The 15,781-nt window shown below is 43.6% G+C and overlaps 1 protein-coding gene across 11 annotated transcripts in view; it reads right to left on the reverse strand.

Moving 5' to 3' along the window:
* Window positions 1-1,168: 1,168 nt before the first annotated feature.
* The window catches only part of LOC144485731 (uncharacterized), a 77,614-nt gene continuing 63,001 nt past the window's right edge, over window positions 1,169-15,781 (reverse strand). For 10 of the 11 annotated variants that reach the window (XM_078203831.1, XM_078203833.1, XM_078203825.1 and 7 more), the window contains 2 exons: window positions 10,179-10,316; window positions 2,488-3,360 (listed from right to left, as the gene is read on the reverse strand). In XM_078203831.1, the coding sequence (XP_078059957.1) occupies window positions 10,199-10,316 (118 nt within the window). In that variant the 3' untranslated portion in view covers window positions 2,488-3,360; window positions 10,179-10,198. Of the gene's footprint in view, window positions 3,361-10,178; window positions 10,317-15,781 lie in introns of all 11 variants that reach the window. The other variant, XM_078203829.1, reaches the window with a different exon arrangement.

The raw sequence follows: 15,781 nt of genomic DNA on the forward strand, positions 1-15,781 counted from the left end.
GAGAATGTGCAAACTCCACAGACAGTGGCCCAAGGCTGGAATTGAACCTGGGTCCCTGGCGCTGTGAGGCAGCTAATGCCACCGTGGTACAATGTTCATGAGTGATTTGTTCCAAGAGCTTATGCAAAGGAATGAAATATGCCATATGTGTACTCCTCCTTTTCATCCAAATTCGAATGGTTTCGCAGAGCAAGCTTTTCAGGCACTGAAACGATTGAGGAGAATGGCGGGTGATAACTCTAGGAACCAAGCTCTCATGGTTCTTGTTCCAGTATTGGATCACGCCACAAGCAACATGAGGACTCTCAGCAGCTGAATTACTGATGGATAGGAAGCCAAAATCTCATCTGGTTCTGCTACATCCAGCTATCAAAGCGAGAGTGGGAAAGAAAACCTAGAAACTGCAACATAGAAACTAGAAGCAGGAGTAGGCCATTCAGCTCTTCCAGCTTGCTCCGCCATTCATTTTGATCATGGCTAATTATCGAATTCAATATCCTGATCCCCCACCTTTCCCCTTGATCCCTTTAGCCCTCAGAGTTATATCTATAGCAGAAACACGAAAAGGAGACATAACTTCTATGCTAAGGAGAGACATTTCAACCTGAATGATTGTGTCTATGTAAGTAATTTTGGTAGTAACCAACGATGGCTGCCTTGAGTTATTCTTAATGAAATGGTCCAGTATCTTTAATAGCGAAACTGACCAATGGGAGAGTCATTCACAGACACCAGGATCATGTTTGTCTACACCACTCTCAGAGGAGTTCCAGATAACACGGTAGGAGGAAATGTTTCTGTGGACATTTGACAGGGAGTGGTTCCTGATGTACAAGGATTTCCAGTGGATTCTACTCGAGAGGACAAGGGACATTCATTCACTCCAGCCCCCACAAGTCCAGCTCCACTGAAACAAGCCTCAGCAGTCTCTACAGAGGCACCAGTGCTACGGCGCAGGTCACACTGCATTGCTGCAAAGTTCCTGACAGACTGAGATATAGTTGACACATAAATTTCATTACAATTCTTTCTTTAAGGGGCAGGTGGGTTTAATAACAAGCATCGTCCTATTTGAATGCATATATTGATGTCTTTAGCAGGTATGTGCATGTATGAGTGATTTCATCAGTAGTGTGGGCTTTCACGGGGCCAGTTTTACCCCATGGTCGTGTAACTCGCTGCCTCCAGTTCTGAGTTCATGCCACAGTGTGTGTCAATATTTTTACAAGGAGGTCGAATATCCCAACATGTTCAACCACAATCTGATATCCCTTAATTTGTGTTGATCCCTGAGCACCGTCACAGCTCTCCGGGTAGAGAACGGCATGACTCGATCCGAGACCGGAAAATCCCGCCCAAGGTCAACAGACCTTCCCATTGTCTGTCCCTCACCCACTCAGATTCCTGTGGTGGGCGTGGCAGTAAAATTCCAGCCAGTGTTTCTGATTTTAGTCCTGAAAGACCAACTTTGTATTCCTCGACTGGCGAGCTTCCCAACCAGGAGAAACATCCTTCTCACATCAACTTCAAGAAATTTACATGTTTCAATGAGATCACCTCTCATTCTTCTAACTTGTTTCTTTATTCTCTCATGGGATATGGCAAAGGGGTGTGATGGAGAGAAACTACTCGCCAATAGCAAGGGGCTTGGTAAGGAGAGGCAGCAACAGATGTAAGATAACTAGCAAAAGGAGCAGTTAGGAGGAATCCTTTTTATACAGGGGGTTATGATAACGAGTGCACTGCCAGGAATGGTACTGGAAGCAAATTCAATAACTTTTGGCAATTGGATGATGTTGTTCTCCTGTAGTGTAAGATTCCATAAGGGGGAGAAAGATTTCAGTAAGAATTTCACAAGAAACACTCATTTTCTAAAATATTAGGCAAAAACATAATGCTGATTACAACATACATAACGTATGGTGACGACATGGACCAAGACCGCTCATTGTTGTCTCTGAAAATTTAACAAACTCTCTGGAAGACATCAGACACTGTTCGTTTCTGGATCTATAGGTGATTGACAATTCTGCGATTAATGTGACCATCAATACCCTTTGTACTGGTGCCAATGCCTGGCCCATGAACTGCTGCATCACTTAGTTGCCGGATTCCTCCAGGAATTGTCACTGATTTATTCACGTTGTTTTAATACTTGGATCGAGGGTGAAGTGAAACATCTCCTGGAGACTGGTTATGATTGGCTGTCAGGAGCATCATGGGATGCCAGACTCAGAGGTCACAGTTCAGAGCAGTTTAAGATCTGTCAGTAGTTCCCATTTCCTAGAGAAGCAGTACAGACTTTATACATTCACTCAAACCCTGGGGTCCATAGGGGAGAACCAGTGCCCTGGGGAGGGGGGGGGGGGGGGGGGAGAGAAAGAGTGTGGTGGACAGTATCAGTGTGTATGGAGGGCACTGCTTCTTTCCATCTTTGAGAACAATGTAACTTGCCGAATCACAAACGCTACAGATTTCAAGGGTGGAAACTAGTAAATGAAGAGATCTGTAATAAGAAAGCAAAGTATTAATCTGACAAAATTCTTGCATGCAGAGCAATCTCCAGAGTTCTGAATCAGTGGTCTGCTCCAGGTTGGGAGGAAGAGTTCACACAGGATTCTGTGTCTGTCAACATTTCCATGATCCTCTGCAGCCCCTGGTGTGCAGGTATTGGCGAACAGATTCCAGTTGGGTGTAGCAGCCACATCAAATAACAGACGTGTTATATCAGTCCAAGCGTGACCGGATTGCCCAGTCCAACCCCTCTCACTCTGAATTCCTGATGCATTCTCTTCCTTTGTACCTGTCAGAGGGAGGGGCAGTCTGTGTCTATGCAATACACCTGATGGCTGACAAACACTTGGTCAAACATCCAGTATCAATCACACAAAATATAACTCCTCCACAGAGAAGGCCTGAATTCATTTAACTCCTTGCGTTCCAACCAGGTGCTTATTCCCAGCGGTACATTTAAAACTCCAGTCTGTGCAGTCACACAGGCTGATAACTACTGATGAACAGAAAAAGAAATATGAATGAGCAATGGAAACAGGAAGTATCTCGGAAGCCTTTGGTCTGATCTCGGTTTGGAATTTCTCCATTTCCATGCAAGGCTGATCTGGAGACATATCTTGTGGAAACAGTGTTTAGATCCATTTTAAGGCAATGGCCCTTTCTATTGTGGATGAGATGCTCGTATTCCAGTAGCACACTATGTCAAGGTTAACACTGGCAAAGAAGACCTGGGTCCAAACAGTGTTCAATCTCTTCCAATCCAGTCAGTGTAAGCTGAGGATTCCATTCAGATTCCAGATCCAATCTCACAAAGTCCGGAATAATCAGGGAACTTGATAGCAAACCCTAGAACACAAATGTACACACAAGGCTGAACGAGCTTCGGGATCTCGACAGCAAGAATTATTTCTTTCACCAACGTGCTGATCATTTGTCTGAGGGAAGGATTTTTATATAAAATTACAAAATAAAAACAGGCCATTGGACACAATTGGTCCACACTGATGTTTATGTTCCATGCAAGCGCCTCACTCCACCTCGCCTCTGTCAACATATCTGTTCCTTTCTCTAACATGTGTTTAATCCTAAAAGCATCTGTCATTCGGCTCAATCACCTCATACGAAAATTACTTCCACCAGTGTAAAAAGAATTTCCAGCTGGATTTCATAGAATTGTAGAAACCCTACAGTGCAGAAAGAGGCCATTTAGCCCATCGAGTCTGCACCGACCACAATCCCACCCAGGCCCTACCCCCATATCCCTACACATTTACCCACTAATCCCTCTAACCTACGCATCCCAGGACACTAAGGGGCAATTTTAGCATAGCCAATCAACCTAACCCGCACATCTTTGGACTGTGGGAGGAAACAGGAGCACCCGGAGGAAACCCACACAGACACGAGGAGAATGTGCAAACTCCACACAGACAGTGACCCAAGCCGGGAATCGAACCCAGGTCCCTGGAGCTGTGAAGCAGCAGTGCTAACCACTGTGCTGCCCTGGTATTTATTAGTTTCACGTATATTGATGACCTCTTCCACAAATATCATCTAGCTACATCTTGCCAATCCCCTTCTAACACATTCAGAATTTCAAAGACCTCCACCAGGTCACTCCTCAGTCCTCTCTTTTTAAGGGAGGGATGTTCCACTCTATTCAGTCTTCCCCGATAGATAAAACCTGTCAGTTCTGGTATTATCCTTGTATTTATTTTATCCAGTGCCACCATATTCTTTTTAATATAGATACCAGAACTGTGCACAAGTACTTTAGGTGTGGTCTAACAATCTCTCTGCTTTTGAATTCTATTCCTCTAGAAATGAATGCCAGTGCTGGTTTACCTAGATTGTTACTTTTTATGATTTATGGATTTGCCTGGGAGGTTCCTTTCTACCTCTATCTCATTTACACATACATTATTCAAGCAGTATGTGGCCTGGCTGAGACATTTGTATATTACTGCTCTCCATTTTGAAATTCATTCATCATTTTATAGGCTTATTCTTCAAATTTATTAATGACTTGTTGCATTTTATAACTTCAACTAAAACTCCAAGTGTCTTCACACAAATTTAAAATTCCATTAAGTCAAACTACAGCCACCAAGGCAAACAATGATTTCCTGGTTCATGAACCATCTGTGCAAAGTTAGATGGACGATTTAGTGGAATGTGCTGCACACTTCTCTCTCAGACACGTCACTAATGCTCTCTGGAAGAGTCTTCATTTATACCATTCAACAGATACAAAATCAATGATAATGGCTAATGGAATGTGGGCCTTTATCTCAAAGGGCTGGAATACAAAGGGATGAAAGCTATGTAAAAATTATATTTTTATATAATTTTATATATAAAATTATATAATATTTTACATATGTTAACCAACCCTCTACCCATGCTGATGTACCTAGATGATCCACCTAGATGGGTGGAGAACTGGCTTGGTCACAGAATGTGGAGATGCCGGCGTTGGACTGGGGTAAACACAGTAAGAAGTTTAACAACACCAGGTTAAAGTCCAACAGGTTTATTTGGTAGCAAAAGCCACACAAGCTTTCGAAGAGCTCCGAAAGCTTGTGTGGCTTTTGCTACCAAATAAACCTGTTGGACTTTAACCTGGTGTTGTTAAACTTCTTACTTGGTCACAGAAGACAGAGGGTGGTAGTGGAAGGGTCTTTTTCCGGCTGGATGCCTGTGACTAGTGGTGTTCCGCAGAGCTCTGTATTGGGACCTCTGCTGTTTGTGATTTATATAAACGATCTGGAAGGTGTAACTGGGGTGATCAGTAAGTTTGCGGACGACACAAAATTGGCAGGACTTGCAGATAGTGAGGACCATTGTCAGAAGCTACAGAAGGATATAGATAGACTGGAAATTTGGGCAAAGAAATGGCAGATGGAGTTCAATCCTGATAAATGCGAAGTGATGCATTTTGGTAGAAATAATGTAGGGAGGAGCTATACGATAAATGGCAGAACCATAAAGGGTGTAGATACGTAGAGGGACCTGGGTGTGCAAGTCCACAGATCCTTGAAGGTGACGTCACGGGTGGAGAAGGTGGTGAAGAAGGCATATGGCATGCTTGCCTTTATAGGACGGGGCATAGAGTATAAAAGTTGGGGTCTGATGTTGCAGATGTATAGAACGTTGGTTCGGCCGCATTTGGAATACTGCGTCCAGTTCTGGTCGCCACACTACCAGAAGGACGTGGAGGCTTTGGAGAGAGTACAGAGGAGGTTTACCAGGATGTTGCCTGGTATGGAGGGGCTTAGTTATGAGGAGAGATTGGGTAAACTGGGGTTGTTCTCCCTGGAAAGACGGAGGATGAGGGGAGACTTAATAGATGTGTATAAAATTATGAAAGGCATAGATAGGGTGAACGGTGGGAAGCTTTTCCCCAGGTCGGTGGTGACGTTCACGAGGGGTCATAGGTTCGGGGGGGGGGGGGGGGGGGGAGGTTTAACACAGATATCAGAAGGACATATTTTACACAGAGGGTGGTGGGGGCCTGGAATGCGCTGCCAGGCAAGGTGGTGGAGGCGGACACACTGGGATAGATAGCCATATGAACGGAGTGGGAATGGAGGGATACAAAAGAATGGTCTAGTTTGGACCAGGGAGCGGCACGGGCTTGGAGAGCCGAAGGGCCTGTTCCTGTGCTGTATTGTTCTTTGTTCTTATTACCTCCAACTCCATGCATACTATCTTGTCTATTAACCTTGTGTGTGGCATGTCGAAAGCCTTTTAGATATCCAGGTGCACGACTGGATATCCAAGTCGTTTAATCCTAAAAGCATCTGTCATTTGGCTCAATCACTTCATACGAAAATGACTTCCACATTCTATCCAGTGTAAAAAGAATTTGGATTTATTAGTGACTCGTATATTGATGACCAGGATCATCAATATCCTGGTGATATTGGTGGGCAAGTTAAGCCCTATTTAGAGGGGGCTTAAGTTAAGCCCCATTTAGATCATTGCACTCAGTCCTGGGCACTGCACCTCAGGAAGTTTACTGGCTTTGGAGCTGCAATGCAGACTCTCCAGAACCAAACCAGGTTAAAAGGATTAAATTGTGAGGACAGATTGTATAGATGAAGCTTAATCTTCTTTACTCAAAAGAATACAAGAGTAATCTAATGGAAATGTTTAAACTATTGAAGGAATTAAAAGAGTAGGTTCCTTTGCTGTGGATGTCCAGAACAAGAGGGTGTAACATTAAAATTAGAGGCCGCTGATGGTGGGGTCAGAAAGCACTTCTTCACACAATGTAATGGAAACCTGCACTTTCTGTGCAAAAAAACTTCTGAGGTCAAGAGTTAATTGAATATTTGATAACAGATTGATGGACTTTTGAAATAAAAAGATAAATTGCTGGAAAAATGCAGCAGGTCTGACAGCATCAGTGGAGAGAGGAACAGAGTCAATGTTTTGAGTCCAATATGACCTCTCAACCCAATGGTGGATTTTTGTTGGTTGAGGTTAGGGTTACGGAACCAAGGTGGAAGCAAGAGGTAACAATACATTTAGAAAAGCATTGTACGCTTAGAATAAAACAACATGGTTTTACTAAAAGGAATCCAGTTTAACAAATTTATTGGAGTTTTTTGAGGATGTGATTAGTAAGGTAAATAAAGGGGAGCCAGTAGATGTCGTGCACCTGGATATCTAAAAGGCTTTCAACATGCCACACACAAGGTTAATAAACAAGATAGTATGCATGGAGTTAGAGGTAATACATCAGCATGGGTAGAGGACTGATTAACAGATAGGGCGCAGAGTGTCAGCACAAATGGGACTTTTTCCAAGTTGGCAGGTAATGATTACAGGAGTATCATCAGGGTCAGTGCGGGAGCCTCAGTTATTTACAATCTACATTCATGACTTAGAAGAGACAGAGCAATACAAATGATGATACAGACGATACAAAGCTAGGTGGAAAGGTAAATTGTGGGGAGGACACAAAGGCTGCAAAAGAGTTACAGACAGTTAAATACGTGGGTAACAAGATGGCAGGTGGATTATAAAATAAGGAAATGTGAAGTTATTCACTTCAGTCGAATGACAAGGAGAGCTAACTATATATTTTTTAAAGGCAGAGAAACTTGTAAGTGTGGATGTTCAAAGAGGCTTGGGTGTGCACGCACAAGGAATGCAAAAAGTTAACATGCAGGTAAAGTAAGCAAATGGCATTTTGGCCTTATTTCAAGGCGATTGGGGTATAGGAGTAAAGAAGTCTTGCTCAAGTTGTATGGGATTTTGCTGAGATTAAAGCTGGAGTAGTGTTTGCAGCTTTGGTCTCCACATTTAAGCAAGGTTATACTTGCATTGGAGGCAGTTGAGCGAAGGTTCACCAGATTGGCCCTTGGGAAGAGGGGGTTGTCTTATGATGAGAGGCTGAGTAAAATGTGCGTTTCCTTTGGAGCTGGGAAGAATGAGGGGTGATCTCACGGAATGGTGCCTTTTTTAAAGGGTGCCCTGATCTCTGTCCTGAAAAACAAGCCCCACTTCCCCTATAACAGGCCTGGCAACCCATGCTGACAAGTTGCGGTGGGAGGTGGGAGTGTAGGATGCTGAGGAGTTGGGGCTGCTCCCCTTGTCAGTGGAGGGTGTCATCATGTCCCTAGTGGGGGGATGGGGCTCGTCTCTGAATGCTGAGATCTTTTGCCCCGATCTCTGTGAAGCCAGGCTGATGATGTGTTTTATGTTTGGAATACATCTGCATTGCAAAGGTGCCTTCAATCCCGTTTTTCTGCTGACGGGAGCACTTAGAGCAAATACAGGAGAGCCGCACCCAATATCTAAGGGTACCTAAAATTTGTAACCACACAACCAGTTTCATCTGACAAGACATTGTTCAACCCCTTAACATGGAAGGGCACAACCGGAAACTAACACCCCCTCACATATACAATTACTGCGCAAACTCTCCCCTATTAGTGAAGTACAAAAAGTGCAGGGAAATTAGAAAATCAAAGTGTGGATATGAGAAAGCTTCGGCTGGTAAAAGTAGGGAAAATCCCAGGGAAAGAGTAAGGTCCATTAGGAAGCCAGTGACCAGTGGCATATCACAGGGATTAGTGTTGGGTCCCCGATTATTCATAATTTACATAAACAACATAGATGTCATATGGGAGGTAGAGTTAGTAAGTTTGCGGTTGACACAAAGATTGGCCAGGTGATTAACAGAGAGGTTGAGTGTCTTGGGCTTAGACAGAATGATCAAATGGGCAGATAAGTGGCAGGTGGAATTCAACCCTGAAAAGTGTGAGGTGATACACTTTGGAAGGAGTAATTTGACAAATATTCAATGAATGGTAGGACACTGGGAATTTCTGTGAAACAAAGGAACTGTGGCATGTTTTTCCATAGGTCTCTGAAGGCAGAAGGGGCATGTTAATAGGGTGGTGAAAAAGGCATATGGGAAACTTGCCTTTATCAATCAAGATGTGGAGATGCCGGCATTGGACTGGGGTGAACACAGTAAGAGTTTTAACAACACCAGGTTAAAGTCCAACAGGTTTATTTGGTAGCAAATACCATTAGCTTTCGGAGCGCTGCTCCTTCGTCAGATGGAGTGGAAATCTGCTCTCAAACAGGGTACAGAGACACAAAATCAAGTTACAGAATACTGATTAGAATGCGAATCCCTACAGCCAACCAGATCTTAAAGGTACAGACAATGTGAGTGGAGGGAGCATTAAGCACAGGTTAAAGAGATGTGTATTGTCTCCAGACAGGACAGCCTGCAAGGGGTTACTGATAATGTGACATAAATCCAACATCCCGGTTTAGGCCATCCTCATGTGTGCAGAACTTGGCTATCAGTAAACTGATAGCCAAGTTCCGCACACATTATCAGTAACCCCCACAGCTTGCCTCCTGGCCTTGCTGGCTTGAGTCTAGTTCTACAACACAGAAAGACGCCCTTCAGACCATCATGTCTGCACTGGCCAACAAGCACCTATCTATTCTAATCCCATTTTCCAGCACTTGGTCCATAGCATTGTATGCTGTGGCATTTCAAGTGCTCATCTAAATGCTTCTTAAATATTGTGACAGTTCCTGCCTTTACCACCCTTTCAGGCAGCAAGTTCCAGATTCCCACCACCCTCTGGGTGAAAAAGCTTTCCTCAAATCCCCTCTAAACCTCCTGTCCCTTATCTTAAATCTCCACCCCCTGGTTATTGACCCCTCTAGTAAGGGGGAAGGTTCCTTCCTATCTACCATATCTATATCCCTCATAATCTTATACACCTCAATCAGGTCCCCCCTCAGCTTTCTCTGCTTAAGGAGAACAACCCCAGCCTAACCAGCCTCTCTTCATAGCTGAAACACTCCAGCCCAGGCAACATCCTGGTGAATGTCCTCTACACCTTCTCCAGTAGAATCAAATCCTTCCTATAGCGTGGCAACCAAAACTGCACACAGTACTCTAGCTACAGCCTAACTAGTGTTGTAAACATATCCATCAAAACCCCTCTGCTCTTATATTCAATGCTTCAGCTAATAAAGGCAAATATCCCATAAGCCTTCTTGACCATCTGCTTCCTTCAGGCATCTGACATGCATTACAAGGTCCCTCCTTTTTACTTTCTCTGTTGTGTTTCTGCTCCTGTTAATTGGACATTTCAAACCAAACAATTGCACAATTTTACCTCTTGTCCTCTCCAGACAGTTAGGTGTCAACAGGAAGCTGGGCTTCAATGTCAACTCGGCAAATTGGACACTTCTTACTGGTAGCCAACCACTGGTCCACACAAATCTGGTGGAAGAGATGCATACATGGGAGGCGCCTGCAATGAAGAGTAAAGAGTGTTACACCTGGCTGAGGAGCTGAGTAATCATTGAAACAATTCACACATTTCATTCCCCACTGATAAGTTGGCAGATTTTGATCAATTTTAGTCAAGATCTCCAAACATACAGATTCAATACCGGGTGCAAATTCTACGTCCCGAAAAGGAAGTTTCACACCATAATTGGCTGCTTTTGAATTTGAGCGCAAATTCACATTTGGAATATTGTGTTCAATGTACTTATCTAAAACTCTCTTAAAAGACCGTATAGAATCCACCTCCACCACCGTTGCTGGCAGCCCATTCCTCGTGCCCACCACCCTCAGTGAAAAACTTACCCCGACATCTCCTCTGCACCTACTCCCCAGCACCTTAAACCTGTGTCCTCTTGTAGCAACCATTTCAGCCCTAGGAAAAAGCCTCTGACTGTCCACTCGATCAATACCTCTCAACATCTTGTACACCTCTATCGGGTCACCCCTCATCCTTCGTCTCTCCAAGGAGAAAAAGCCAAGCTCACTCAACCTATCCTCATAAGGCATGCCCCCCAACCCAGGCAACATCCTTGTAAATCTCCTCTGCACCCTTTCTATGGCTTCCACATCCTTCCTGTAATGAGGCGACCAGAACTGAGCACAGTACTCCAAGTGGGGTCTGACCAGGGTCCTATATAGCTGCAGCATTATCTCACGACTCCTAAACTCAATTCCTCGATTGATGAAGGCCAGTACACCATACGCCTTCTTAACCACAGCCTCAACCTGCACAGCTGCTTTGAGCATCCTATGAATTTGGACCCCCAAGATCCTTCGGATCTTCCACACTGCCAAGAGTCCTACCATTAATATTATATTCCGCCATCCTATTTGACCTGCCAAAATGAACCACCTCACACTTATCTTGGGTTAACACGTGGGTTAAACTCCATCTCACACTTGGGTTAAACTCCATCTGCCACTTCTCCGCCCAGTCTTGCATCCTATCAATGTCTCGCTGCAACTTCTGACATCCCTCCACACTATCCACAACGCCTCCAACCTCTGTGTCATCAGCAAACTTACCAACCCATCTCTCCACTTCCTCGTCCAGGTCATTTATAAAAATCACAAAGAGTAAGGGTCCCAGAGCAGATCCCTGGGGCACTCCACTGGTGACCGACCTCAATGCAGAATATGACCCATCTATAACCACTCTCTGCCTTCTGTGGGCAAGCCAATTCTGGATCCACAAAGCAATGTCCCCTTGGATCCCATGCCCCCTCACTTTCTCAATAAGCCTTGCATGGGGCACCTTATCAAATGCCTTGCTGAAGTCCACATATACTATATCTACTGCTCTTCCTTCATCAATGTGTTTAGTCACATCCTCAAAAAATTCAACCAGGCTCGTAAGGCATGATCTGCCTTCGACAAAGCCATGCTAACTATTCTTAATCATATTATACCTCTCCAAATGTTCATAAATCCTGCCTCTCAGGATCTTCTCCATCCACTGAGGTTAGACTCACTGGTCTATAATTTCCAGGGCTATCTCTACTCCCTTTCTTGAATAAAGGAACAACATCCGCAATCCTCCGGAACCTCTCCTGTCTCCATTGATGATGCAAAGATCATCGCCAGAGGCTCAGCAATCTCCTACCTCGCCTCCCACAGTAGCCTGGGGTATATCTCATCCAGTCCTGCCGACTTATCTAACTTGATGCTTTCCAAAAGCTCCAACACATCCTCTTTCTTAATATCTACATGCTCAAGCTTTTCAGTCCGCTGCAAGTCTGCACTACAACCACCAAGCTCCTTTTCCATAGTGAATACTGAAGTAAAGTATTCATTAAGTACCTCTGCTATTTCTTCCGGTTCCATACAAACTTTCCCACCGTCACACTTGATAGGTCCTATTCTTTCACGTCTTATCCTCTTGCTCTTCACATACTTGTAGAATGCCTTGGGGTTTTCCTTAATCCTGCCTGCCAAGGCCTTCTCATGACCCCTTCTGGCACTCCTAATTTCCTTCTTAAAATCCTTCCTATTATCTGTATACTCTTCTAGATCTCTAACATTACCTAGCTCCCTGAACCTTTTGTAAGCTTTTCTTTTCTTCTTGACTAGATTCATTACAGCCTTTGTACACCACGGTTCCTGTAACCTACCATTACTTCCCTGTCTCATTGGAACGTTGCTATGCAGAACTCCAGACAAATATTCCCTGAAAATTTGCCACATTTCTTCCGCACATTTCCCTGAGAAAACCACTTTCCAATTTAAGCCTCCAATTTCCTGCCTGATAGCCTCATAATTCCCCTTACTCTCATTAAACACTTTTCTAATTTGTCTCATCCTATCTCTCTCCAATGCTATTGTAAAGGAGATAGAATTATGATCACTATCTCCAAAATGCTCTCCCACTGAGAGATCTGTCACCTGACCAGGTTCATTTCCCAATACCAAATCAAGAACAGCCTCTCCTCTTGTAGGCTTATCTACATACTGTGTCAAGAAACCCTCCTGAACACACCTAACAAACTCCTCCCCATCTACACCCCATACTCTAGGGAGATTCCAATCAATATTTGGGAAATTAAAATCTCCCATCACGACAACTCTGTTACATAGCTAATGAAAAGGAGGGGGTTAAATTTATAAACAAGAGAAATAGTAAACCTGTTAAACAGAGAAATGATTTTGTTACAAATAAGTAGAGTGGGTCAGAAAGGTGCAGTGAGAATGTCTAAGGTCACAGGACATCAGGTACAATTAGAAAAAAATTAAAGCTACAGTTACTATAAATCTAAACATGAAAAGCACGCACAGCAAGATTGATTAATTAATAGCACAGATAAAAATTAGTTGGTTTGATCTAACAGCTATTAAATTCAGTGAATTGCGTGGAGGAAGCGGAAGGTCTGCAGAGAGATTTGGATAGGCTGAGTGAGTGGGCGAGGATCTGGCAGATGGAGTATAACGTTGGCAAATGCGAGGTTATTCACTTTGGAAGAAATAATAGCAAATTTGATTATTTAAATGGAAAAAAATTACAATATGCTACTGTGCAAAGGGACCTGAGGGTCCTTGTGCATGAATCGCAAAAACTCAGTCTGCAGGTGCAGCAGGTGATCAAGACAGCAAATGGAATGTTGGCCTTTATCGCGAGGGGGATAGAATATAAAAGCAGAGAAGTCTTGCTGCATCTGTACAAGGCATTGGTGAGGCCGCAGCTGGAATACTGGGTGCAGTTTTGGTCCCCTTACTTGCGAAAGGATATATTGGCCTTGGAGGGAGTGCAGAGAAGGTTCACCAGGTTGATACCGGAGATGAGGGGTGTAGATTATGAGGAGAGACTGAGCAGATTAGGTTTGTACTCGTTGGAGTTCAGAAGGCTGAGGGGTGATCTTATAGAGGCATATAAGATAATGAAGGGGCTGGATAGGGTAGAAGTGGAGAGATTCTTTCCACTTAGAAAGGAAACCAGAACTAGAGGATACAGCCTCAAAATAAAGGGGGGTCAGTTTAGGACAGAGTTAAGGAGGAACTTCTTCTCTCAGATGGTGGCGAATCTCTGGAATTCTCTGCCCACTGAAGTGGTGGAGGCTAGCTCGTTGAATATGTTTAAGTCACGGATAGATGGATTTCTGATCGGTAAGGGAATTAAGGGTTATGGGGAGCAGGCGGGTAAGTGGGACTGATTCACTTCAGATCAGCTATGATCTTATTGAATGGCGGGGCAGGCTCGAGGGGCTAGATGGCCTACTCCTGCTCCTATTTCTTATGTTCGCAGAAGTGAGTTGGCTAAGGTAGACTGGGACATCAGATTAAAAGATATGACAATAGTATGGCCCTAAACATTTACTCTCTAAACCACTGATGCACAGCTGTGTACCATCTACAAGATGCAGTGCAACAAATCACCAAGGCTCCTTAGGCAACACTTGCTAAAAGTGCGACCTCTACCACCGAGGACAAAGGCAGCAGATACATGGGAACACCCACCATCTGGGAGTTCCTCTCCAAGTCACGCACCATCCTGATTTGGAAATATATCGCTGTTGCTTCAATGTCACTGGGTCAAAATCCTGGAATTCCCTCCCTATCAGCACTTTGTACCTACACGACATGGATTGCAGCGGTTCATCACCACCTTGTTAGGAATGGGCAATAAATGCTGGTCTTCTCAGGGGTCAGGCACAGCCACATCCCAAAGAATTAAAAAAGCTCCAAACTAATTCAGAATTTGCAACGAATATGCAATTTCTTAAGGAATTAAAATCCCACGAGATAAGTGGTCCACCTGTGGCTGATAAAAGAAGTGAAAGGTAATATTAAACAGGGAGCCTCACAATGTTACCTGAGGATTGAGAGAATATTTAACATTCAGCAAAGGAGACAAAGAAATCGAGAAAGAAATAGAAAAGGGAATGAGTGTAAGAGACTAAAAAGGGTATGCATAAAAAGGAAGATACTAGATGAAATAAAGGTGGATTCCTTAGAAGCAGACAAATTATAATATTGGGGAATAAAGGAACGGCAGAGAGATTAATCAAATATTTTTTCACCATTTTTTTCAGAATGTACAAAGTGTCTAACAAGAATAAAGAACTTAAATAAATTATTAAAGAAATAGTACTGGATAAATTATTGGCACTAAAAATCAACAAATCCCCTGGACCTGACGATCCTCAACCTTGAGATTTCAGAGTTAGCTGAAGCGCACTGATTTTGATCTGACAAAATTCTAGAGTGATCCCCATGGATTGGAAGGTAGCAAACAACAACCCACTATTCAAGAGAGGGGGAAAAGAGAAAACAGGGATGTAGGCCCATTAGCTTGATGCCAGTCTGAGAGACAATGCAAGAATCCATTATTTGGGACAGGGGCCCTGGAAAATTCTAACATAATTGAGCTGCATCTACACAGGAACAGAAAATCATGTTTCTCTAATCTGAGAAGAGCTTTTTGATCATTTGATAAGAGATTAGGGATCATGGGATTGGGTTCATATATTAACACAGATTAAGGTTGGTTAAGACTTGTTGCTGTGGAGAAAGGCAGAGCTGTGACTGGTGACAGGATTTTTGGGGTAAGAATTAGTTTTAAGTACTTTTCCGCGGGTGTTATTTATTTATTTAATTTAGTTTTAAATTTTGGCGCGCAACCGGCAGTGGCCGCGGGGTTTACTGGGAAGGGTCTCTTGAGTTTTTTTTTTAGTGCACAGGAGGTTTAAAAGGCAGGTCCCACCATCTAGCGGGCAGCGTTGGGAGCGGGCAGCGGAGTGAGACGGAGCTGAGTGAGAACTGAGGGGCTTTGGCTCATCGGGCTTAGGCAGAAAGGGCGAGCAGGGGTGAGTTTCTTATTTTAAAAAAATTTTATTTATAAGTTACTTTTCTCCGGGTACCTTGGTAGAAATAATTTGGAACAGAGAGGAATAATCTTCATTCACTTTTTTCCCTGTGTTTAAAAGGGCAATTATG

The sequence above is a fragment of the Mustelus asterias genome, unplaced genomic scaffold (assembly GCF_964213995.1).
Source record: "Mustelus asterias unplaced genomic scaffold, sMusAst1.hap1.1 HAP1_SCAFFOLD_214, whole genome shotgun sequence".
Taxonomy (NCBI): Eukaryota; Metazoa; Chordata; class Chondrichthyes; order Carcharhiniformes; family Triakidae; genus Mustelus; species Mustelus asterias.